The following is a 24,751-nucleotide window of genomic DNA, read 5'->3' as shown; positions in this document are numbered from 1 at the left end:
TTGGTAAATTGAAGATGACCCTGAATGTCTGTTCCTCCTGTCTCTCTACCTCCCAAGTGCTGGGATCATGAACATATGTGAACACACCTGGTTGTTACATGCTCCTGCAGTGCTGAGAAGGAACCTAGGACTTTCTCAGGCTAGGTGAGCACTCTGCCAACTATGCCACACCCCAAGAACCAGAGAGCTCATTCCTTACCCCAAGTAATGCTCTGGGTCTCACCTTTCAATCCTGGTCTTTCTCTCTGTGACCCTGGGCTCAGTGTCCACCTCCAGAGCCTGCTTGGGACTCAATTCTTTGTTTTGTTTGGCATGCTGGTCACTTTGTAAAGGGCAAATGTTCCTGTCCTGGGCTGCTGTGCATATGTGTGCTCTGCCAGTCTGAGCCCACCACTCTCACCCCCCCACCTCCATTTGCTTGAACTAGAAACTCTTTCTAAACCTCAGGCCCTCCAAGTACACTCAGCAGGCTCTCAAGTATACTCTGGCATTCTCTAGACTGGCTGTCACCTGGGGGCCATCTCAAAGGGAGACTGATTTTCCATCACAGCCAACTCACAGATTCAGGTGACAGAAATGTTTTTGTCACTGTGGGCCTCACCCACTGTTCTCTGAGGTTCACTTCGGCTTGGTGTCTTACCAGTGTTGGTTCTATCATTCTCTCCTTGCTCAGGAATGAATGTCTAGCTCTCATGAGGCTCTTAGTCTTTCATCCTCAAGCTCCTTTTAGAGCTCAAGGCAATCGAACATCCCCGAAGCCCCTGAACTCTTTCTCTCTTGGTTTCCCAGTTCCCTGACCCCACACTAGCAAGCACTCAGCTTTTGCACTCAGCTTCCAGCACCCACCTGCAGGGTATACCCCAAATCCTGAGAGCAACACCCCCAGATCCACCATTGCTTTTCTAGAGTCTAAAACCAAGGCTCCCCATTAAATACACCTCAAGTCAATGAATGAATGAATGAATGAATGGGGCCAGAGCCACAAGATGGGCATTGGGCCTAATGAAAAGGGTCTTAGATAGTTGGGTTAGAGAATGACATTTAAGTACCAACCCTGCCAACAAGCAGCTGTATGACCATGGTCATTCCCCCTCTACATTTTAAGGCCTCCTTTTCATTCACAAGGGAAAAAAAAATCATTGTGCAATTTCTAGAAATACTTTATGAGAGTCCATACCAATAAGAACTTTGGTTTCTTGAGCATCCATGATCTTGAAATCCTGTGTGAGGTGCTCTCTGCATGTTATCCCGGTCTTCCTAGTACCTCAGTGGCCCCCTCCTTAAAATTGACAAAAGTGAAGAGAGAGTTTGAAGACATTCCTTGTCACAGAAATGACAGACACAGACTGAGGGTTAGCATCCAGGTTAGCTTCTTGTAACCTCTGCAAGTGACTTCATGGCGGAGAGGGTAGAGAGGATGAGCCAGTCAGGGAAAACCCCAGAGAAGCACACTATAGAGAGCCATGGCCTTTTTGGACTCACAGTTTTGCCCATGTCTTAGCAAGGCTCCCAGGCTGGGACAGCAATGGAAGCCCACACCTGCCATGTCTATTTCTATTCAGCATCTGGAAACCCTACAGGCAGCAGCTGAGCTTGAAACCTTCCAGCTTTCTGGTTACTTTGAAGGTGAAATGCCTCCTTCACTCCTTCACCTGGCCTTTTTTTTTTTTTTCTTTTTTCTTTTTTTTTTTGTGGCTGGATTTTTTCTCGATCATGCCCAGGTGAGGGTCTTGGCGGGAGCAGGCATCCATTGCAAGAACAGCCTGGATGGTGGCTTTCCTCTCATGAAGCTGCCTGGCTTAAGCATTCTTGCACAGCTGGGTCCCTTCTCAGCTTCTATCTTCTGAACAAATAAAGGAGCAGGTTACTTTCTAGCTCCCAGACTCTTCTCCAGCCTTAAACATGTTGTAAAAAATGGTCCTCCAGGGTTTAATATGTTATATGTTATAGCCCCCAAATGAGAAAACCCTTTTCTTGCTTGCATTTCCCTCGGCTTCCTTTAGTTGGATGGGCCTCGTTCTGCTCACTCCCACCCCTAATAGTCTGTGCACTGTCTGTGTCCACCCCTACTCCCAGTTTACTTCTGGGTCAGGGGAGAGGTTGAAAGACAGGAATTTCAAACAGAGCTCACATCTTCAGTCCCATGCCCCGTGAGCAGGGTTTGGTGACAAGGAAATTTTCTTCTGCTGTGAATTCCTGTTCTTGACCATGAAGAGTTAACACCAGGCTGGTGGCCTCGAGCTGGCCTTGGGCACAGCGGCATGAGAGGACAGGGAGCCCCCTTTGCGGAGAGGAGTGGAAGGACTCATCAGTACTTCCGTTCTGCTTAGGGAGGGGTGGAGAGGCGGCTGGCCCACCCTGATGATGTGTCTTATCAACTCTGGGCAGCACTGCAAGGTGCTAGTGATGTCGGGAAAAGTGGAGAGATCAAATTAGCATCTGCGCGCTACACACAGGCAAACCAGCCCCCCCCTCAGAAAGCAGGCTTCACCAGACACCAGGACACAGTAACTCCATCCTCCCTCACTCCCACCAACTCCAGCTCACACACACACTTTAGTACGTATACTCACTCATATATATATGCACCACCCTCCCACCCACATCGATACACAGCGAGACCAACAGAATCACACACAGTGCCGTGTGGGAGGGAACTGAAGTCATTCTCCCAGAATAGCTGAGCCCGGCCTCTGCCAGCAGAGCCACCAGGCTGGCCTCAGGTTTCCACATGTGGTCAGAACCGAGAGGTAACCTTGACAACCAAGCCCAATCCTCAAGGCCCCCACAGTAGTGTATGCCTAACTAGCAAGTGGAGAGAGCAAGCTGTATGATCTCCCCACAGACAAGGCCAGGACAGAAGGAGCCAGTCCCTTGGCTGGTGGGAGGGCAGTTTAGAATGCTACATCATTATCCAATGGACCACACAGGTAGGCCAGACAGATGGATGGAATGGTCAACCAAGATCAGAGGAAAAGAAGGTCTGGGGTCACATGGCCCTGAAGTTTCTGGTGCAGATAAAGCATAGACTGAAGGCCATACTTACCCTGCTATCACAGGCACCAAGTGACTTCGGCACAGTGTGTCAGCATTATTTAATGCCCACCATCTAATCCATGGACAGAGGTAGAAGAAATAAAAGAAGAAGGAAGGAGAAAAGGAGCAAGAATGGAAGGAGGAAGGGAGGGTGAGGCAGTGAGGAAATCACTCTCCTTATCCTGATGTCCAAACACTCCAGGGACAGGAGGCAAAGGGTGGCATTAAAAGGAAAGGGCCTTTACTTTGAAGCTTCTATAAGCTCCCATCTACTTAGGTGGCTTCCCCCCCTTTGTTTTTTTTTTTTTTTTTTTTTTTTTTTTTTTTATGTTGTTTGAGACCAGATCTCACTATATAGCCCTAGGAGGCCCAAAACCTTCTATGTATACCAGGCTGGCCTTGAACTCACAGATATCTGCCTGCCTCTGTTTCCTCAGTGCTGGGACTAAGGTGTGTGCTATTATCAACTTGAGGGCAGTTCCAAAAAATTTAAAAAGAAAATCAGGACTAATGTAACTCACTTAATGTCATCAGAAATCAATCCTTAGGCTGGATGTGGTAGCAAACACTTTCAATTCCAGCACTCAGAAAGACAGAGGCCAGCCTGGTCTACCTAAGAGTTCCAGGTTAGCCAGTGCTGTATAGTGAAACCCTGATTCAAAACAAAGAAGGAAAGAAACAAACAAGCCCAAATCCTGATTCCAGACAATGATTCTGCATGGTGATAATGAAGTTCCTTCTTTACAGGCTTACGAGTAGAAGCAGGGAAGGAGGAGGTCTGCCTCTGGACTCTTGTGGAGCTCAGCTCACTATTACCAGGGTGAAACCGGGATGTTATGGTGTTTGCAGAAACACACCTGGCTATTATTACAGCAGCAGTGTCCCCAAACAGGATTTCGGTTCTAGAATTGTCCGTCTTGAAACATGGTCTCACTGTGTAGCTCTGGCTGGCCTCTGCTTCTCAAGTACCATGATTTAAAGGTTTTTGCTACCATACCCAGCCTCAGGATTGATTTCAGTTGGGGCTGCCTTACCCGCCTGCTTCTACCCTCACATCTGGGCTCTTTATCTGTAATCACTGCATCACTTTCAGGGTGACTGCTCTGTGGGGTCTGTGGCCAGGGCAGCAGTAGCCCAGGAACTAGGGAATCTATGGAAAAGAGTACCACATTTGTAATCTGCAAGCCATGTCCTGTCCTGGCTCTACTGAGAGGTCACTGCATAGCCCGTTGAGAGATGTGAATGTTTACATAAGGGCAAGTCTGATTTAAAGAAAAACAAAGTTGATGCTTTGTCTGGCTTGCTGAAAGCTCTTTTTTTTCATCATCACTGGAAGATGATGGTCAAAGTGTCAAATTCAGGCACTGAACAAGCCAGCACAGGCCTGTGTGCTTTGACCTGTTCTGCTGACTTCCTTGCTAGTCAGCCTTGGTCACTTCTGGCCTTGCTGACACCTGGTCTCTCTGGTTCATTGCATCTAGGTTATCTTTTTTCAAGGTCAGCCCTGTTTCCTGTTAAAAACTAATACTTTTCCTTACTAAAACACAGCAATCCTCTCTTCTACCCTAACCAGCCCCAAAGGAGGGGCAGTGAAGAAGCTCAGTTCAGCATTGGAGGGGACGGTCAGCAGGTATTTTCAAGTGGAAGCTTCGGGAATCTGGGGGGGAGGTATGAATTGGTGGCCAAGTGGTAAGTGAGACACTCCTGGTTAAAGCCATGGTGCCGCCAGGCCAGGGGAGTGGAGGTGAGGACCATGTTACAGAGATAGCAATAGTGGGAAAATGTTTAGGACCTAGGTGGCAGAGTTGCCGTGGTATTTAGAGCCGGTAAAGAGGGGACCCTGCAATGCAAAGCCGTAGAATCCTACAAAGGTGGGTGGTTCAAAACGACGAAATGTCGCAAGTGAGTCCAGGCAGTCCAGCAAGTGGAGGCCTTGTCTCAGGGAGTCTGAGCAGGGGAAGAGGGAGCAGATCCGATACTTTAGCAAAAGGTCTCTGCTAACGCTCAGGAAGGTGGTTTGGGGAACCCAGTTCGGTGTAAGGAAGCCACCAGTCCTGGGACTAGGTCTGAAGAAGCTGAGAGTCTGAGTGCCGTAGGGGCCTGTGATCAGTAGCTTTGACTGAGAGGGGTACCAGAGAGGAGGTAGCTTTAGAGAAGGCGTAGACATTCCCAGGGGAGAATGCTGCAGAGAAGATGGACCCATTGACATGGAAGTCCATTGAAGAAAAATAAAAGACATAAGAGACAGCTGGAGGAGAGAAAGTGGAGAGAAAAGGGAAGAGGGACATGGCATGGGAATGGGCCAGAGGACCCAGGCAGGGAAGCTGATGGCTCAGGCAGGGGGACAGGAAGAGAGGCCTAGGGTGTTTTTCGAAGGTGGCTTAGAACTCAAGGAAAACAGGATTTTACACCAGCCATGGAGCTAAGTTCATGGAACAGACATGGGCTGGCTGTATGAACAGCCATGGGCTGTCCTGGGCTTAGAGGTATGGCTGACATGTTGCCTACTCAGTAGTCTGCCAAGCTTCCTGGTCCCGGAGCCCGCCAAGGCCTTGAAGCCTTTCCTCTGGGGAGCTAGTGTTTACAAAAGCCTCAGTCCACCAAGAGGAAGGAAGGCGAATCAGGGGAGAGGGAGGAGCGGGAGCTGAGGGAAAACTGTACAGTTCACACCAGACTACTTTAAAAATTTTAAAGGGAAGTGAGAACTGGAAAAATCACCCAACGGACAGAAAACGCTCTCCTTGACACTCCTCCCGCCGCGACACCAAACAGTGTTGGGTGTTTCATAATTATTATGAAAGCAAATGGAATACAATCCCCATTGCCGAAAGTACGAGGAGCCCGTTCTGCTAGTTCGGAGAGAGTGACAAAGATGACCAGGAGCCAGGGTGAACGACGGCTCGGTCAGTGTGTTGGGCGGCGTGGGAGAAGTAGCATCCTGGAGGTGGGCATCCTGGAGGAGACGTCCGGCAACCCAGGCCTTGGCACTGAGCAGAGGCCACGTCCGGGCATGCCCGGCGTAGCTCGCTTCCTCTGTCCAGGTCCTGGGCACCCTCCCTCCCGCCTCCCATTGCTCGTGAGTCCAGCGCTCGTTCCCAATACTGACGTCAGTGAGCGATGACCTCAGCGCCGAGGAGGCGCGGGCGAACCAGCGAGCGGGCGGGAGTGGGCGCGGGCGGAGGAGGGAGAGGCGGGGCAGCGGGACAACACGCCTCCATCTTCCAGCCTCGGCCAATAGACGCCGGCGGCGGCTCCCCGCCTCCGCGAGCGCTATGAAAGGCGCAGCCCGGGGAAAGTCCGGGCAGAGCCCGAGTGGCGGCTGGACCACCCTCGTCCTGGTAGGAGGACTTCCCCAGCCGCCTGGTATGAGCCACGGGAAGAGAACCGACATGCTCCCGGAGATCGCCGCCGCCGTGGGCTTCCTCTCCAGTCTCCTGAGGACGCGGGGCTGCGTGAGCGAGCAAAGACTCAAGGTTTTCAGCAGGGCACTCCAGGACGCACTGACCGGTGAGCACACGTCGGGGTTCCGGAGCCACAGGGGTGCGGTCCCTCCTTGCCTGGGGTGTCTTTCCTCACTGTTTCTGGGACGGGGACCCCTAGGCGGGCAGCTCCGGGTCTCAGATGCCTTGCTCTAATCTCCGAGACCGCTGGTGGACCTCTGTCCTTCGGGCTAGGTCTCCGTCTCCCACCCTCCAGTCCCCACCTCACTCCCGGGGCCCTGGCCCTCTTCCTTGGGACAACACCACGGGAAAAGCCACTGTCTGCGCTCAGAATGAAAGCTTACCTCTTTCTCTGAGCCTTGGAGACCTTCAGAGCCTCGGGGGATGCTATCGGCCACGGAACCAGGCTAAACTATGCGACTGTGCGCAATTGAACTTTCTGGACAACTTTGAGTCCAACCTACTGTTGATGTAGTCCTGGGCCAGCCGTGGTGAGGGCCACTCTGCCGCTTGTTTACCCGCTGGAAGTTGTAATCCGGGCCGCCTTTGTATTTTTTTCTTTTTGGTCCCTCTTCACCATCTGCCACCTATTGTAGTTCAGAAAAGAGCCCAGTGGCCTAGCCAGCTGCTGGGAGTGGGGGTGGGGGTGCATGTTACGGAGACAGGGTGTGAGGCAAAGAGGTGGAGAAGTGATAAGCCGCCCTTTCGCCTCTGTCCCCAGCTGTTATAGCTGGTTGGTTGCCTTGGGCAGCTATAGCCAATCTCTCAACACGTTGGCACACATCTGAGGACCAACAGCTGTTTCATCAAAACAAAACCATTTTTACTCCCTTACCTTTACTAAAGATCTCATAACTCTTCCGCTGGGGGAGGGATGAGAGGCCTGGGGACCTCTTGCTGCTGGCCTCTTACTGCTTTGAAATGTCAGTGCCTGACTTCACAGCCCTGCCCGTTTGTATTAGCTCCCTTCAGTCCTTAAGCAGGATTGTACCAAAAATACTTGTGCCCACCAGAGAGCACCTACCTGAAGGCTTTGGGGCTGCCTTCCGATTTACACACATTTGGAAAGGGCCCAGGGATCGTTCTAAGTGGCAGGGAGAGTTTAAGGAGAGGCTCTTTAAATACAGTCTCTGAGTCATGCCCCTTCTCCCCAGCCCTGCCCTCATCCTCACCTTGTGGTAAACAACAAGACAATGCTTTCTAACCAGGCATCTCCCTCTTGTTCTTCCACAGATCATTACAAACACCACTGGTTTCCGGAAAAACCCTCCAAAGGCTCCGGCTATCGCTGTATCCGCATCAACCACAAGATGGACCCCATCATTACCAAGGTGGCCAGCCAGATTGGACTCAGCCAGCCCCAGCTGCACCGGCTGCTGCCCAGTGAGCTGACCCTGTGGGTGGATCCATATGAAGTGTCCTACCGCATTGGGGAGGATGGTTCCATCTGTGTCCTGTATGAGGAGGCCCCCGTGGCGGCCTCCTATGGGCTCCTCACCTGCAAGAACCAAATGCTACTGGGCAGGAGCAGCCCCTCCAAGAACTATGTGATGGCTGTCTCCAGCTAGGCAGGAGCCACTCTACCCTGGCACTCTACTGTACTCATGCTGCCGTGACAACAGGCCACCGTATACCTCAACCTGGGGAACTGTATTTTTAAAATGAAGAGCTATTTATACATGTTATTTTTTTTTTTTTTAAGAAAAGAGGAGGAAAAAAAAACCAAAAGATTTTTTTTTTTTTTTTTTTTTAAAGAAAAAAAATCCGTAAAGGGAGCTGCTTGGAAGTGGCCTCCCCAGGTGCCTTTGGAGAGAACTGTTATTGAGTCTGTGAGCCAGTGTTTGCCTAGGGGAATGGTTTGGGGATTGGCCTAGCCAAGGTATAGGAGGATTCTTGGCTGATCCCCCAGGAGGTGGTGAAAGGGAGCAAGCAAGGTTAGCAACTGTGAATGAGAGGGGTCAGGATCTGCCCTAGGTTACCATCCTAGCCTGGATGCCTGGATGCCTGGATGCCTGGTTCCCTGGTTCCCTGGTTCCTCTCTTACTCAGGGGCATTCAAGCCTGGTCTTAAATAATACTACATTGCCTAATCTTCTCTTTTGTTTTTCTGCTGAGATCCTGGGCAGAGTGAAAGACCTTTTCCTTGTTCCTTCTGTTCTAAGCAGGCTTTCTTGAAATCGTGTCTCATTTTTTATTCTACCCTCAGGGGCCTGAAGAGGTTGGTTCCCTACCAGGAATCTATCTGAACATTTTTGGAGGGTGGGATGTAAGGCAGGTGTGCAAAGACTTTGGGGCTAAGATGGAGGGGAACTGCACAAAACCTTTGCTTTGCTCTGTGCTGCTTTGGATGGATGGATGGTGAATAATTTAGGGATGATTTGCAATGGAATTTTGGGACCCAAAGAGTATTCAATGTGGGTGGGTTTTTTTGTTTTTGTTTTCTTTTGGTTTTGTTTTGTTTTGTTTTGTTTTTACTTAAACCCTCCTTTTAGGAACCACATGAAAGATCGAATGCTGCTACCATTATTCCTTTAAGAGGTGGCTCAAAGCTCCAGGGAACTCCAGGTCCTTTCTTACTGCCTTCTCTTCAAGAGCAACCTCCCCCATTTCTCCCTTTCCCCTCTTTCCTGTGGTTGGGTCCTGGAGGGCCCTATTTCCTAGGACAAGAGTTCTCATTCACTGTGCAATAGTCCCAGGAAACTCTAAGACTGGGCCTCCCAGCCCTTCCTGGTACCCTGGTGGGCTTTAGGGACCCACCTTCCGCATTCTCCTGGGGGTTCTGACTGGCTGATGGGCCTCAGGGAGAGTGACTGTGCCCTGCAGGACTACCTGCTATTCTTGTATGGCTGCCACGAAGAGCCCAACCTTGGGCAGAGCTTTATCTCTTTGGTGCTCAGAGCACCTGTGGGGGAGGTTGTCTCTCTCAGTAAAATCCAAATTTATCTGCTGATGTGTGCAATATTTACTGTTTTGGGTTGGAGAAAATTGGAAAACACTGGGAGGATACGGCTTTCCTTCAGGTTTCCTTCCATCCGTGACACTGACGAGGGGCCCTCGGAAGGTCTCTCAAACTAAAGGACAGAGTTAAAGCCAGCCAGTCATCCTTAGTGAGGAGCCCCCCGCCACATACACACACACACACACACCGTTTCTCTCCACCACCACAGCATCCCATTTCCTGAACTTCTCAACTCCTCAGCTTCTGCCCGAAGGTGCTATTTACCAAACACTCTGCCCATGCTGCTTTGGCACCCCCCAGCGTCACCCAGCCTTCCCAGGCAGCTTGGTCTCTCTCGCTTTAAAGTTAACTCTGGGCCCACAGCCCCGAGTGAGCGCCGTGGGTTGAAACAAAGCTGTGAATCGCTGCAGATGGTTCTGCTGTCTTGTCCACACACAGGTCCCTGCCGTTTTAGACGCAACCTCCTGGTCTCATGCCTGAATCTGTTCTTTCTTGTCGATGTTCACTTTAAAAATGACAACCCCCTATAGCTGGACTGTTGAGTGGGCCTGTCTCTTTTTAAGGAAAAATAAGCAATAGTGGGAAGTTTGTAAGCTATTCTGACAGGAAAGACAAAGGTTACTAATTGTATAATAGTTTTTATATGGAAGACTGTACAGATTTATGGGCAAATGTACACTTTTTGTTTTTAATAAAATTGTAGCAGATCATGCATTGTGTAGAGAAGGTAAATTCCGTACTGCTGACTGGCACCCTCCTCAGCGCCAGACCCTTCCTTTGTGCTTTGTGCTATCTCATCACTTGCCCTAGGTCAGCCTGTAGCATGCACATGTTATAAAAGATCACCTCGGTTTGTGGTGAGGTCACTTCCATGCGTCCCCCTTTCCCTAGGAGGCAGCTCCCTACTTCTGTCCTTTTGTGAACATTCTCACGGGTCTCTAAAAATACGCTATCTGAACATTCTACAGCCTGTTCCATGGTTTCATTCTTAGTCATCCAGCACACTGGTAAAGCTGGCCTTCTGTGTCCACATCTGTGGAAGCAGCCAACCATGGCTGGGAATTATGCAAAGAAAGAACAAAATCAAAAAGTTCTAAAACCCAAAATTTGATTTGGCACACACTAAGCACGCGGTGTGACTGTGGCACACACACAAGCATACTCTGATGTCCCTCCTGGCATCCCACAGGTCCTCCTTTGAGCATGGTTTGTTTCACATCCAGTTCATAGGCGCCAGTGTTAGGGGCAGATCTTCACTGGACATGTGCAGACTCTTGCCATTCCAGAAATAGTCTAGTCTAGCTACTATTTCCCATGCGTTAGGCATTGGCAAAAATTTTACGATTTGAAGTACATGGGAGGAGGGTGCTCAACTGAAGACAGCTAAGCCATTTTATAGAGGAGACTCGAGCATCTACAATGATCACAGAACCATTCCCATGCAGCGGCCTACAGACTCGACTATGTTGTTAATGAATATTAAAAATAACTAAAACGTGCCCCGCCTTTCCCAGGCCATGTGGGTGGTGAGCAGAGGCTGTGGAGGCACGACTGTGTGCCATTCCTAGGAAAGACTCTTGTCTTGTCACCGTGGCTGCCATTTGTTAACTGCCATTCTTCTTGTCTTGTTAGACAAGAGCAGTTGAGCCTCAGGATCTGTGCACTGGGGCCACACATGGCTGATTGCCTGATGGCACAGTTAGCTAGAGAGCAGTTATTTCTGAGAGCACACGGCGTGAGAACCATTAACGTATAAAGCGTTACTCATTTATAAACACCTTTGACCACATGGAGAGGGTCTAAGCAGGAACAATAATTTGTCATGCTTGATTTGGGGGTTCTTTCCTAGAATTTTGGTTCAGACTCAGCTCCCCACTAAAGCTACAGGCACATTTTTTTTGCCCCACAGTAGATGATTTTCGTGGCCAAAAGAGACATTCAGAAAATAATCACATATCCTCATTTCAGCTCACTGTGCACAACTTTGTACACAAACGCAGTTTGTCCTGGGTGTTCTTGGTCAGGGTTAGGCCGGGGAAGCTGTGTGCATATGTCTGTATGGTGTGCCTGGGCTGGGAAAGTCAGGGTGTCTGTGCCATGAACAGAATTGGGTATATTGGAACCTACTTATGTCAGGGGTCACCACAGGAATAGTCCAATTTTCATTTGTCCCTCTCTGGGTGAAAGGATGGGGTTAGGGTCTATGAATGTTTGTGCTACCTTGGAGTTCTATTAGGTTTTTCAGTTCAAATAGTTAATATCAATCTTCTTGCTTCCTACAAGGCCATAATCTTATAGCATGTTTCATTGTTTAGTGGAAGGCTGAATGAAATTCAGGAAGGGTTGTCTGGCAGCCAAGGGGACAGGTCAATCCTGTCTTTGTCAGGGAAACCACAGGATGGCAGGTTTATCTTGAAGTTGCTTTTGGGTCTTGGTAGGCTAATCATGTCCACTCCATTTATACAGAGGGTTTTGTGATCCAGGAAGATGTCACTTCTTTTAGACCCGGCCAGTGTCAGTAAAAGCAGAGAACACTCACTGGCCGCTGGGGGTCTTGGGGCTCTGGATGGAGTAAAAGATAGTTGTTTTTCCCGGCTCAGAAACTAAGCTTTCAGCTTCCCTGTGGCTTAGTTGGAGTTCTGTGCATGGTCAGCTGTTTGGGGATGATAATGTCCCTCCCCAGACAGTCTGGGCAAGACGCTGGCAGCTGTAGATTAAGAGCCCATCCTGGCTTCTGATAAGGTTTGGGTGGAGGAGCCCTTGATGCTGCCAAAAACAAGCCCCAGGAGGAAGAAACCACTTCTGTGGGTCTGGCATTGGCTCCTGTAGCAGCCTTTGGTTAGCAAGGATACTGAGGACTCAAGAGCCCTGGTTCCCAGGTCAACGCTAGCCTTCCTGACCCCATGAAAGTTTTGCAATAGAGTTTGTGGTTAAGAGGGAAAACATATGGTTTACAATCTTGGTTCTTGTCTGGCAGTAGCTGGGAAAGTTTGGAAAAAAATCACACAGTTTTTCCTGTCTTAGAAATCAGCAGAGTGAGCTGAGCATGGTGGCTTATGCTTATAATCCTAGTCTTTGGAATGATGAGGCAGAAGGATAACTGTGAGTGTGAGGCTAGCCTGGACTACAGAGTAAGATTTTGTCTCAGAAAGGAAAAGAGATGGATGAGAAATTGGAGAGAGGAAGAAAAGGAGGGAGGGAGGGGGAGAGAGAGAGAGTCAGGAGAGAATAGGTATATTTGTGAGTAGTGGATTAAATGTCCCCTAAATGCCCCTGTTCTTTTCGCAGTCTTACTCTAAACCACCCTCATCATTGGCAAACACTGGAGAGCAAATGAGAACCATTACTACCATTCTTTACAACTAGTTGAACTGAAAGGTCATTTAGGTGGGAATGGAGTCAGGAGTTCATCTCCTGCTTGCATCAGACTCCTGCTTGATTAGGTTTCCATTCCCAAAGACAATGAGGTGGCCATACAAGGAAGGTGAGAATGAAGCCGTAAGTGCCAGGTGTCCTGAGGAGGTCTGTTTTCAGGTCTACTCCCTGTCCACTGAGTGGACAACCTGGGGCCAGTGGCCAGCACTAATTTTGTTTCCTCAGGTATGAAGTGGGATTTCAAATGCAACCCATTTCAACAAGTCACAAAGATGAGATGCAACCTATCTGTAGCTTAGACTAGTTCCAGTACTCAGTGAATAAGAATTGCCGTTACTAATAGAAGCTAATCTCATCCTGAGTGGTCTTGAAGTCAGTATCAAATAAAGTGAATCTGCTATTATCTTCAGGAATGTTGCAGTTGATACAGTCGTGTGGCCCCTTCCCTCCATCCTCTGTTTGAAAATCCTCCTGCTCCTAGAGCCTTTGTGAGTCATATGAAAGCAGGAACACTGATTAAATGACCTCTGGTATTCTTGTGGAAAATACATGGTGTCCTTGTCACTTTCCAGGCTCGTGACCATGTTGGCTCTATGGTCCTGCTTGTGCATTAATACCAAACCACCTACGTGCTAATTCACACATACAGTGGAAGGGGTTCTCCAATAGCAGCTTTGCCTGTCTGTGGATTCACACCCACATGCTCTCCCTTCCCAGAAGAGAATAAGAGGGGAAAGTGAGAAGGGCAAGCCCGAGCTCTCTGGCTTTTTTTCCACACTATTTCTTTGCAGAGCTGGCAGAGAAACCATTTCAGTTCGGTCTAAGAGGCTGCCAGGCCCGGACTCTGCCCTAAATGCATAGCCTTTCCCCTGCTTTGATAGCCTGGTTCCCCAGAAGCTCCAAGTTATTTTTTTCCCAGCAGAAACCTGGCCCTGCCACTTGCCACCCTCATTCCCACAAACAAGGGAGGGCCTTAGTTCAACCCTTGTCCAGTAAGCCGGACAGGCTGTCTGGAGTACATCAGATAAGAGGCAGTAACAGCTGGGCGGGTTAGAATAAGTGCTGCTTTATTTACCAGGCTCAGGGCGAGGGTGTTTAAACTCTGATGGACATCAGGCAGTAAATGAGTGAGAACAGCTGGGTAGAGAGGCTGGAGGGGGCTTGGAGAGTGAGCTCAAACCTTGTCGGAAAAAGGCCTCCAGTCCTTGGCTCAGGCCACTATCATGATGAATGAGAGACCATGATACAGGATATTGTGGCTTTGTTTGTTTGTTTTTGAGACAGGGTTTCAGGTATCCCTGGCTGGCCTAGAACTGGCTATGCACCCAAGGATGAACTTGAACTCCAGATGCTCCCTTCTGTGTCTCTCTTAAGTACTGGGATTATAGATATATAGTGCTGGGGATTAAACTCGGGGCTTTGTTCGTGCTGAGCAAGTGCTTGTGAACTAAGCTACATCCCACCCAATCCATAGTTGTTTAAATACATAATGCATATATACATATATACATACATGTATACACATACACACACACGCACGCGCGTGCATAGGGTCCTAGAGTGTGACCTCTGATGAATCCAGAAATGAAGAGGTGGGGTTCCTTCTTCAGCCCTCACAGAGGAGGGAGGTTCTGTATTGAGGATACCACTGGTAGACAGGCTCTGATCTCTGGAAGGCACATGCATTCTGGTATGTTCTTAATGGAACTAAAGATACACAGGGGCCTGCCTCTGCTTCCCCAGGAAGCAGGAAGTCACTTCCTCCATGTTCAGCTGGTGCCCATTCACCTGTAAGGGGCCGTGGTCTCCGAATCTTTGTCCACAGAGTGTCCTGTAGACTCCCTTGTCCATCCACTGTTTCCTGGTGAACTGATACCTTCAAGATTTCAGGGCACAAGGCAACTTCTCTGTGACATCTTCTTCAGAAGCTATGTGGCCTTATTCTGAGTTCTCGTGGTGTTCGGTTCTCACCACTGCCCTGGTCCTCGGAACTCTACATCCACAGTAAGCTGTGGCCCAGGTCATTGCTGGAATGGTATCTGTCCTGATCAGGTGCTGGTGAATACTGATCCAGTGAGTGAAAGCGGGTGGTGATCAGAGCAGAGAATGGTAAATGAAAAAAAATTAGATCAGCAATGATCTTTAAAAAAAGTGAGGTTCTTCAGGAATGGTCATTAAGAGTGCATTTCAACTCAAACTGTCTGGGACTTACAGAGAACTTGTGACCACATCTTAAGACAATGTAGGCCTTTGAGTTATGCCAGCTCTTAGGACTTGAGAGCCTGCTATTATTGGCACATCATAACAAGTCTTAGTTACCCATTAACTCCCTATATACATTTACAGAGTAATCACCAGGAGAGAAGTCTGGGCAGCTCCGGGGAAGACTCTGACTCTGGCTATGGAAGGCCGAAAAGAACCATCGTTGCAGAGTGCCTGCCCTAGGGTCATAGCTGCAGACCCCTTCATAGGGCCATAGCTGCAGACCTCCCCCCCTTTCAATCCCCAGCAGCCTCCTTTCCACCGCTCTTCTGGACTAGTTGTGAGGTAGTGAGCACAGCACTGTGGAGCAGGGAGCCCAGCATCAGGGCTGGCAGTAGCTGGCAATGATGATGAGGTCTTGGACCCCGTGCTTTCCCTGCTGTGAGCATCAGTCTTTTCAACTTTCAGACAAGTCACTGTGGTAAGCCATTTCTCACAACTCCATTTCTGTTTCCAGATGGAATGGAGAGGAAGCCTCTGAAACTTGTTCCTTTTCTTGACAGCACGTGGTCCAGCTCTTGTTCCTGTTGCCCCCAGGCCACCTGGCAGCCCCCTCTGTGCTTCTTCTGGCCCACTCTGCCTACATGTGCACTTGGGTGCACAGTCTCCATGCTAGCCAACACCTTCTGGGTGGACAGTGATGGTAGAGCTCCCTGTAATTTTCCTGGTTAAGCTTGCTCTACCCTGGGCCACAGCTTGAGATAATATGTAGCAAATAGACATTCATGGGTGGAAATCTAGATGGATAAGCTTGCAAATAAGTGGGCATGGACTCCCGGAAGGAGCTTTCATATCACACAGGCTCATTCATCCCTTAAGGAATCTATTTTCATGCTTGGACCTCTGGTTCAAATTTGCTCGGTTTTAAGAGGCTCAAAGTCAGAGGCTGGAGGTGAAGAGAAGAAAAACCAACCAATGAGTCTTTCTGCATGATTGTTCTTGTCCTGGCACTGTGGAAGCTGGTGCCCAAGAGGGACAATCTCGTGTGTGTGTGTGTGCGTGTGTGTGCGTGTGTGTGTCAGGGTGGGGGTAGGGTAAGGAGCAATAGCACTTGAGCTGTTCAGCTGTCAGTTCTCAGCAGCTGGTGGATGCCAAAAGCAGTGTGATTAAGAACTCGGCCCCTCCCCCAGCTCTGCACTCCTAAACCCTTTCTTCTCTTGGGCGGCACTGCCTTGCCAGCTGCCCTCTCCTCCAGGTGTTTCCTGTACCCTCTCTATTTGCTGGCTGGAGTGGGGAGGGGTGCTGCTCTGGTTTCTTGTTAGCCAATGGCAGCAATGGAGGTCGGTGTTTCTGTATCTGGGGAGAACAGACCACAAACAGCAGCTGCCTCTTGACACCTGACTTTCAGAGAGCATGTAAACAGTGATGGATAAGAAGGAAGAACGGGGCAGGGTTGCTGGCGAGTCACTCGGAAAGGAGCATTTTGTGAGAACTGTGTTCACAGCTCTGATCCCTGATTCCCCTGTCTAGAGGGAAAGGAGGGGTCAGGGCCTGGAGTGGGAGTTACCAATCCCCCTCCCAAGGACTTTGACCATTATTAATTCAAATCCCTATGTAAGAAACCTAGGTCATGCCAGGTTACTCTCTTCATCCACCCTGCCGTGAAATGGATGGAATTACCTGCAGGAGATCCTAGAAAAGGCTCAATATCCGGAGCACCTGCCTGGAAACACCTAACTGTGGCCTCCCTCCATTCCATCCCTCATATTTCCTCCATAGCCAGGGTGGGGCAAAATCAAGGAGCTGTGGGTCTTCTCGAGCCCCTCACCCCAGCAGGCAGGTAGAGATTTTGGTTGCATTTTCTTCATTTAGGCAGACATGATACATATCTCCACATGACGGTTTCATTTCTGTCTCTGCCGTGCGGGCTGTTAGGTCTGAGAGCTCAGGGCTGTGGTTTGGATCCTGTGCTGTGTCTGCAGTGTTTGCAATGGACCTGGCGCATACTAGGTCCTCAGCAATGGGTGCATGGGAGTGTTGCTGTCTTTCCCCTTTTCTGTGGTTATGTTCATGATAGGCTGACAAAAAACATAATAATGAACGACACTGGTGAGCTGTACATTATATCATTAACTCCTCAGAGCAACGTGGAGGGGTTGATGTTATCAGACTCTCGGTGAGAAAACAGAGGCTCAGGTTAAGCAGACAGTCGACAGGCACATTACTGGTAAATGGCAGGAGACTCAAAGACAGGACTGCCTAACTAAACAGAAGCAGCAACCTTGGAAGAGGAGGGGGAGGGAGGAGGTAGAAAACAAGAGGGTAGAGATTACCAGGAGGCATCATTATCATCGTTACCAAAGCCATGCTGAATCCAGGCTTTCTCTCTCCTGTTTCTCCCTGCTTGCCCTTAGCCTTCTGGTCTGAATGGCAGGGACCTCTATACCACATGGCAGTTTACTCTCTGCCGGTAGCACACAGAAGGCAAACAGTCTGGAATCCAAATTTTATGCATCTCTTATGCCCAGGTTCAGACTGTTTCTTCTTGTAGAATTGCTACCATTTCTTTAGTGATTTTTTTTTTTATGTTGGTGCTTGGTGCCTCTACCCTGAATGCTAGGCAAGTTCTCTACCACTCATTTATATCCTCGGACTCCTGTGTGAGCGTGTGTAAATTCTGCTGGTTTTGTTTTCTTCCTTTCTTTCTTTGTTTTTTTTTTTTTAATTTATTTTTTATTTTTTCTTTTAATCAAGGTCTCTGTAGTCCAGGCTTGCCTCAGACTTGCAGTGATTCTCCTGCCTTGGCATCTTGAATGCTGGGATGCCATGGCCTTGTCAGGGTCTTAACAGAGCCATTGCTTCCTCTCTCGGTCACTCTTCGGCAGTGGCAGCGTATGTTTGTGTATGGGTGAATGTGCCTGTGTGTGTGGTGTGCACATGTGAACGTATTCTCCACAGTGTTGTCATTGTTTATCTGTCATAATTCAACCTGAACAGAAGGTCCGTGAGATCAGCTGGGACATTGCTCAATAGTTTCCACAGTGTCTGTGTTGAACACAGGGCAGAGCTTGAAGCTGAAGCAGGGACTGTGGGGAGCAGGCTGCCTGTTCTGGGCTTGCACTGGAGTCTTTCCTTTGCCCTTTGCCTCCTTCCAGTTGGAAAACTTCCAGTCCTATACAGACCAAGCTGCTGGCTTCACCTGATGGCTTCACATTAGTCAGGAGTTTCAGCCCCTGACTTCCCAGCCCTAATGCAAAACACAGGCTCTCCTTGTGTTCCTGACAACCCAGTTCCTTTCTTACCAGTCTGTTCAGGGTGGAGGCTTAGGACTCAGTAGCTTCTCTTGTTTATACAAAAGGCAAATAACCTCCCTATCATAGCTACTGCTTGGCCAATAGGCTTTCCTGTTGGCACCACCCAGGGGGGAAAATGGAGCACTGATTATGTCCCAGGACAAGATTCAAAGATACCCAGAAGGGCTCAACAGGATGTAAATGTGCTTGCTAAGATCACAGTGCTACGTGAATTTGAGTGCTGAGGAGGGTTACTCTCAGCCTCGGAGTCCAGGGGCTTGATGGGCTCTACACATGGCAGGGTGCACCTGACGACCTGAAAGACCATATATATGGTTTCGAGTTCAGTCCTTTATCTGGCAAGCAAAGAGTGTCACTGGATAAGAGCCTCTTAGGTGCAGAGATGGGCCTTTGCACAGACTCTGGGGTTGGCAGGGGAGAAGGAACAAGGACTGATCCTCAGGATATCACCACTCAGAAGGAGGTGGCAGGATAATTACACATAAGAGTTCTGTACCAAGACACTGACTCTTCAGGATTAAATGCAAACTAATGGAATAACGCAGAATGATGCACTCTATCTAAGCAGTGCCATCATTGCTGGACAAGTGGATGATCAGAGACAGGTGAGGTTAGCTTGAGCGAGAGTTGGGAAAGAGATGTCTTGAGAAGTACCTTGCGGGAAATACATCTTTACTGTCTTAATGCTGAAGACTAGAAACTCAAACCAGCTTGAGTATCTGCACCTGGGCCAAAGCGAACACTAGGTGGTCATGGTGGCCAGAAGAGGACATAATGTTAGCCCAGAGGAGGGCTCTAATGGCAGCTTGTTCAGTTCTGGTGTTCTCCCAGCAGTGACAATCTCCCCACCCCCACCCCAGCTCAGTCCGTCTGCAGAAAGAACAGCTAGGGTATTCAGGCCAGAACTCATGGGCAGCAAGATGCTAAATAATTCTGGCTTTTGACATGAAATAGTTTTGTATCATCATCATCATCATCATCATCATCAATTCAGTTTTAGAGTCAGAATCCAGGGTCTGGCATGTGCCACGCAAGCACTCCTACCACTGACCATGATAGACTGATGTTTGAAGGCAGACAGATGGAGCAAAAGATCTGGCTGGGATTTAGGAGCCTGGTGCCAGGCACCAGCTCTATATGTGCTCTCTACAAGATGAACGTCTCCATCACCTTCTACTCTGCTGTCTCAGTCGCTTCACAAAAGGGCTGAAAACTATTTAAAGTGCTGTACCTACTCCAGGACAGTGTGACTGTGTAGACACTGAGAATAATGACTCGCGTTCTGCTGTTTACAGAGTACTGGACAGCACAAAAGCTGTTTCCAACTGGACAGCACAAAAGCTGTTTCCAACCATGCTGGGAGGTATCTGCAGCTCAGACAGCTTCATGATGACTGGTCTAGAATGTGCAGCAAGCAACGGATTAGCTGAGAAGGAAGCTTTCCACTCCCGGGAAGGAAGCCTTCCTTCCATGCCTGCCCTACTAGACCATTCCCAACGACTCACAGTTAGTTAACCACAGAGGACAGCTCTCCAGCTGCCCCTCAGGGCTTGGATTTTCCATTTAACCTATTTCTGAAGAGGCAAAACAATGCAGGTCAAGGGATTTTTCCCTCGGTGACAGCCTGAGAACCCAAAGATTGCAGCTTAGTGAGCCGGCCCCAGACTTGCTCTCTCTTCCCAGAGGCCCTGGCTCACTAAGGCTGGCCAGAAGCCGAGGAGGAGCGTGGGGGCAGAGCTCCCCAGAGGCGCACAGATGGGCAAGCTGGGCCCAGAGCCGGCCTTTCAGCAACCTTTTTGTTTGGCAGCCAAACAGCCAGCATCAGCTCTCCTGCCTCTCACCTCCCGGGCCTCACCCTTCCCCCGCACAGGGTAGGGGAAGCTGATGAGCTCCTGAGCCACCCGCCTTCCTCCTTTATGGGGTTCAGGGGTAGGATGAAAGAAGGCCTGCAACTGGTGCGGGGCAACTGTTGCCATCTGTCTAGTGGGACGTCACCAGGGAGGGTCTTGCCCATTCACTCTTTACGCACCGCTGGGCCCTGGCCTTTTGTCGTTGGGCCGGGTGGCTGTAGGAGGGAGGGCGGCGGGAGGAGGACTCACAGTTCCTTTGTGTCTAGACTAAACTTTCAGCCACTCACCAAGGTTATTTGCATGAATGAGGAGGCTGACCAAGCCTCACACCGCTCAGGTGATTGACAAGTCCTAGTCTCACTCTGGGGTAACAGAGTTGAAGGCAGTGGTCCTAGCTCCGCCACCGAGTCTGGCTACTCTCTCTACCCCTCCCTCAGTCTTAGGTCCCATTCCTTTCTGGGACCTACTGGCCTTTTCCCTACCTACCCCTCACCCCCACCCCTGGACTGTGCTTGGCAGACAAGGGGGCAAAAGCAGGAGAAAAGCCCTATTAGCCATAGCCCAGCAGCTGAGAGTGGAAAGAAAGGAGTTGAATAGAGGCGGTGGGGTTGGCAGCTCTCCAGTCAGCTCCTGGGCTTTGAATAACACCCCAGGCCTAAGGCTGGGATCAATGCTGGGGGGTGGGGGGAGCTCTGGGGCATTTAATTATTTAAAGGTCTCAATAAAGGACCTAAGTCCCTGAAGGAGGGGGGGCAGACAGATGGTGTGCCCCAGGAGCTGGGAAAGGGTGCAGGCTGGGGGGAGTAGCAAAGGAGTGGGGGAGAAAGAGAAGGAATGGCTTGTAAAACAGGACTGCCTGCCAAGTTCTCAGGCACTCCTGGTACCTCTGCCCATCACTCCTCAACTTCCAAGTTGGTGTCTGCCCTCTTTTGGAAACAGACCATAAAGCTGTGAAGTTTAGGAAGCATCTCTGGCACTTGAAGATGCTCTAAAAGGTTTGGTTGACCAGAACTGGACACATAGGTGAGAAGATTGTCTTTGGACTTCATTTTTAAAAAAAACGTGGTAAAATTTACTAAAAAAAACCCCACTTCCTCTAGTTCCCCCCCCCCCCCCAAGAAGGCTGGTCCTAGTTCCTAGGGACTTCTGCAGAGGCTGGGAAGGCCAGCTCTCTCTCTCTCTCCCTCCTCTCTAGCTCTCTCCCTTTTGAGACTGGGTCCTTCTATGTAGTCCTTTAATGCTTGTGCCAGTACACCTGGCTGAGCCATGCTTTTTTGGGGGCAACACCCAAGGAAGAGCTTCTTTTCTGGGAGGGAGACAAGGTCTTACTAAGTAGCCAGGGCTGCTCTCAAATTCATGGTCCTCCTGCTAGCACTACAAGAGTTCACTGCCACACCTGGCAGGAAAGTTACAACTTGAAGATGATCAAGATTGGGAAGGATCCCCAGGAAAGGACATATTACCTAACACTCTCCTGCTGTGCCACTCACAGCTCTGTGACAGTAGATGAGCTACATAGCTTCTCAATGGCTTTGGTATGAAGATAAAAGTTTCTCTACTTAGTTCTCGTGTGGGATTTGCTGATATAAGGACCCAGAACAGTGCTGGCTTATACTGAACTCACAGTAACTGCTATTAAATATTGACATTTAATACCAATATTACCATCACCAGGTCAGGCCACATGTGTATAAGGCTATGCAATGGAGACTGAAACAGGGATCTGGTAGTTGGGTATGAGGCCAAAGGAGCATTTTGCAAAGGTATAGATTTGCCTCAGTCTTTCCATCTATTAAAGGGATTGAGCCGCGGTTGGAAGCACACTCTTAGAATATCCTGTTCGGTAGCTCCCTTCTCACTTGCACCTTTCTTCACCTGCACTAGCTGACCCAACAGCTCTGTTCTGGATCTTGAAGCATTTTGGTCCAGATTCTTGTCTTTGTAGCAGTCTGGGCATTGCTAGCTAGATGGCCAACTTAAATGGTTAGGCGGCTTGCCATTTAAGCCTCCCCTTTCCTGGGGCCTATAGCCCGTCCAGTGCTGCCCACAGGAGTCACTTGGTCATTCTCAAGAATTGTTTTCATTTTAGAGGATGACCCTAAACATGTGAGTTGGTGGTGTTGGCACCTCCCCCACTGAGGCAGTTCTGTTTTGCTCAGCGGTGGGGTGGCAAAGACGATGCCTTTCCACTGGGACAGCTGGGCACCTGGCGATCCTACCACCGGTTGCTCTGAAGCAAGGGAGAGCAGGCGGGAGGAGGGCGAGGGCTGGCTGGGTGGCGAGGGCAGGCAGGTGTCTGTTCCCTGCCTCCAAGCTATGTAACTGGGGTGGAGCCCTCGGCCACCCACCCACCCTCGTCCGTTGGTCCCCCACTGTAGCATCTGGCTAGGGTTTAATACACCAAACAAGCTTTGCAAAGCAGCTTTCTTTGCTTGGCAACAACACCGGGACTGCAGCCTCCACTGGGACTGGGAGGGGTGGGGTGGGGAGCTCGGCCTTGGTAACAAGCCTCTGACTGGCTGACCTAGGGAAGAAGCGGGCCAATCAAAGCTGGAGGGGGGGGTGCGTGGGCCGCTCACCGGCTCACCGCGGGGCAGTGCACAACAGGACCTTTCAGGAAGGGCGGTGGCTGCGGTGCTTTCCGTGCCTTCTCAACCCCCTACCTGCTGCCCTGGTGGCTAAGTCCCCAAAGCTTCGGACACTTCCACACTTTCCGACTCTCCTTGAAGCTTGATAGACGGCAGGCCCCACCCTCTCTGAGCAACCTGGAAGCTCAGGGATCTAGAAACCTGGAACACTTTCCAGGCCCCGGTCCGGAGGGCCCTGAACTTGACCTTGCTTTCCCAGGTTCCCTTCTGGGGCCTCTTAGCTGTCTTGTGCATCGATGGTGCTGGTCACCCGAACAAATCCTCTAACAGTATAAGGCAGATTCTGAGGACGTAAGTGGGCAAGTTCGTGAAACAAAACTACCTTTTCCTCGTTCCTCTTTTACCAGGATCTACCAACAGGTGCTGCCCTTGCTCCGAAACCTGGAGGAAGGCGACCCAGATCATCCAAGACGCACCAGACGGCCTGGACTTCCACACCAGGACATCAGCCCAGCTCTGCAGCAGACTGGGGGAGGGGGAGAGAGAAAGGAGAGGCAGTGATGTTCCTGAGATCCAAGTGTTGAGTCAGGCTTTTGGATTTGGGCAGATAATTCTGCCTGCTGCTCACTCATCTGGGGTGAATGTCAGAACAGTACATGGAGCCATTTGACTCTTTTCAGGTGTGCTGTAAGATTTAGTAAACCTGGGACAGTGACAACAACAACAACAACAACAAAATGCCCTGTGTCTCCCTCAACCCGCTCATACATAAATGCATACACCTATAGACTTACATTTAGCACCACAGCATCCAGATAAAGACTTGAGAAGCAGGTGCAGCCATCCTGTCACTTACAGGCTTTCTGAGCCTTGGTTTCCCTCTGTGTAAAATACTAGTAATGGCATCTACCTTCTGGAGCACAAAAGGCCTGCTACACAATGGCCTCATGCATAAAGATCTTACCTTAGCTGGTAACAAAAAAGGAGGCAGTGGTCCTTTCTTGCATGTAATCGGTCTTTGATGCTAGGGATGAGGAATTCTAGGCACATTAAAATTTTCTGCTAATAAAGTAATATAAGATCCAGGACATAGTATACTAAAATCTTAACCCGTCTACAGCCTAGGACGCATCCTGCTTTGAGTATCTCTTGGCAAGATAGGGCTCTTCTTTTTCCTCAGAGACTTTTTCCCCCTCCATTCTTCCCTCTCAAAATTTTTAGAACAGCAGTACCTAACAACAGGGCTTCTCTTTCCCCTTGCCAGTTTTCCATATGCTGCATGGGCTGGTCTGGAACTCAAGATCCTCCTGTCTCAGCCACTCTAGTGCTGACATTATAGGAACATGCCAGACAGCAACTTATTTTACTAGAATTTAACATTCTGCTTTTATCATGGCCCCTAAGTGTCCTTGCTGAGCTCTCAGCATGCATACATGCATATTTCACCAGCACCAACATATGTCGGAACACCTGTCCAGAGCCCCTCCTCACCTGGAGACTCGCCTGCTGTGTTCTTTTGTCTGTCCTGAGACAGTGCACAGACTTTCCTCAGAGAGGGTAAAGACTGGCCAGTCACAGCTCACAGATCCCTGGCAGCTATCCAGTTCCGTTACCTGCCAGGTTCTGCTGATGTCAGAAGTGAACCTCTGTTGATGTTTTGTGTTATTCAGAACAAAAGCCCGGATGTATCTGGGGTACTTGGTAGGGCTAGGTGCCAGGGGACAGGAAGGAAAACAAGGTGCACGGCATTAGCACTGAGTTCCTGGGGAGCCGGTGGACCTGAGTTTCAGGGTGCAGTCTGTCTTTGGGTGCAAGTCAATTAAGCCTAGTAGGTGTCAATTAGCATTTGTTAAAGTAGACATTTTAGGAAGAAATGGGCCACCAAACTGAAAGCACTTTTTATATTCATTTTGAAAACAAGTATGTGTGAAAGAGGCCAGTGGGCTAGTAAATCTATTTACTATTTATCATTCTTTTCATGAGACCCA

At 49.6% G+C, this 24,751-nt stretch overlaps 1 protein-coding gene and 1 long non-coding RNA gene across 2 annotated transcripts; one reads left to right on the top strand and one right to left on the bottom strand.

The window, feature by feature from the left end:
• The first annotated feature begins 6,324 nt into the window (after positions 1 to 6,324).
• On the top strand, positions 6,325 to 10,144 carry Btg2 (BTG anti-proliferation factor 2). The gene is made up of 2 exons (XM_021633797.2): positions 6,325 to 6,543; positions 7,710 to 10,144. Exons 1-2 carry the CDS (start codon positions 6,402 to 6,404, stop codon positions 8,042 to 8,044), a joined length of 477 nt encoding a protein of 158 aa, XP_021489472.1. The 5' UTR covers positions 6,325 to 6,401; the 3' UTR covers positions 8,045 to 10,144.
• Positions 10,145 to 13,860: 3,716 nt separating this feature from the next.
• LOC132646361 (uncharacterized) lies at positions 13,861 to 24,360 on the bottom strand. Its single transcript, XR_009584556.1, has 3 exons — positions 24,255 to 24,360; positions 23,146 to 23,289; positions 13,861 to 15,957 (listed from the first exon to the last, which is right to left on the bottom strand). It is a non-coding gene; the product is annotated as an uncharacterized LOC132646361 (long non-coding RNA).
• Between the last annotated feature and the right edge of the window lie 391 nt (positions 24,361 to 24,751).

The sequence above is a fragment of the Meriones unguiculatus genome, chromosome 11, assembly GCF_030254825.1.
Source record: "Meriones unguiculatus strain TT.TT164.6M chromosome 11, Bangor_MerUng_6.1, whole genome shotgun sequence".
Taxonomy (NCBI): Eukaryota; Metazoa; Chordata; class Mammalia; order Rodentia; family Muridae; genus Meriones; species Meriones unguiculatus.
Note: the sequence above shows the minus strand (reverse complement) of the source record. Positions and strands in the feature narration are given on the sequence as shown.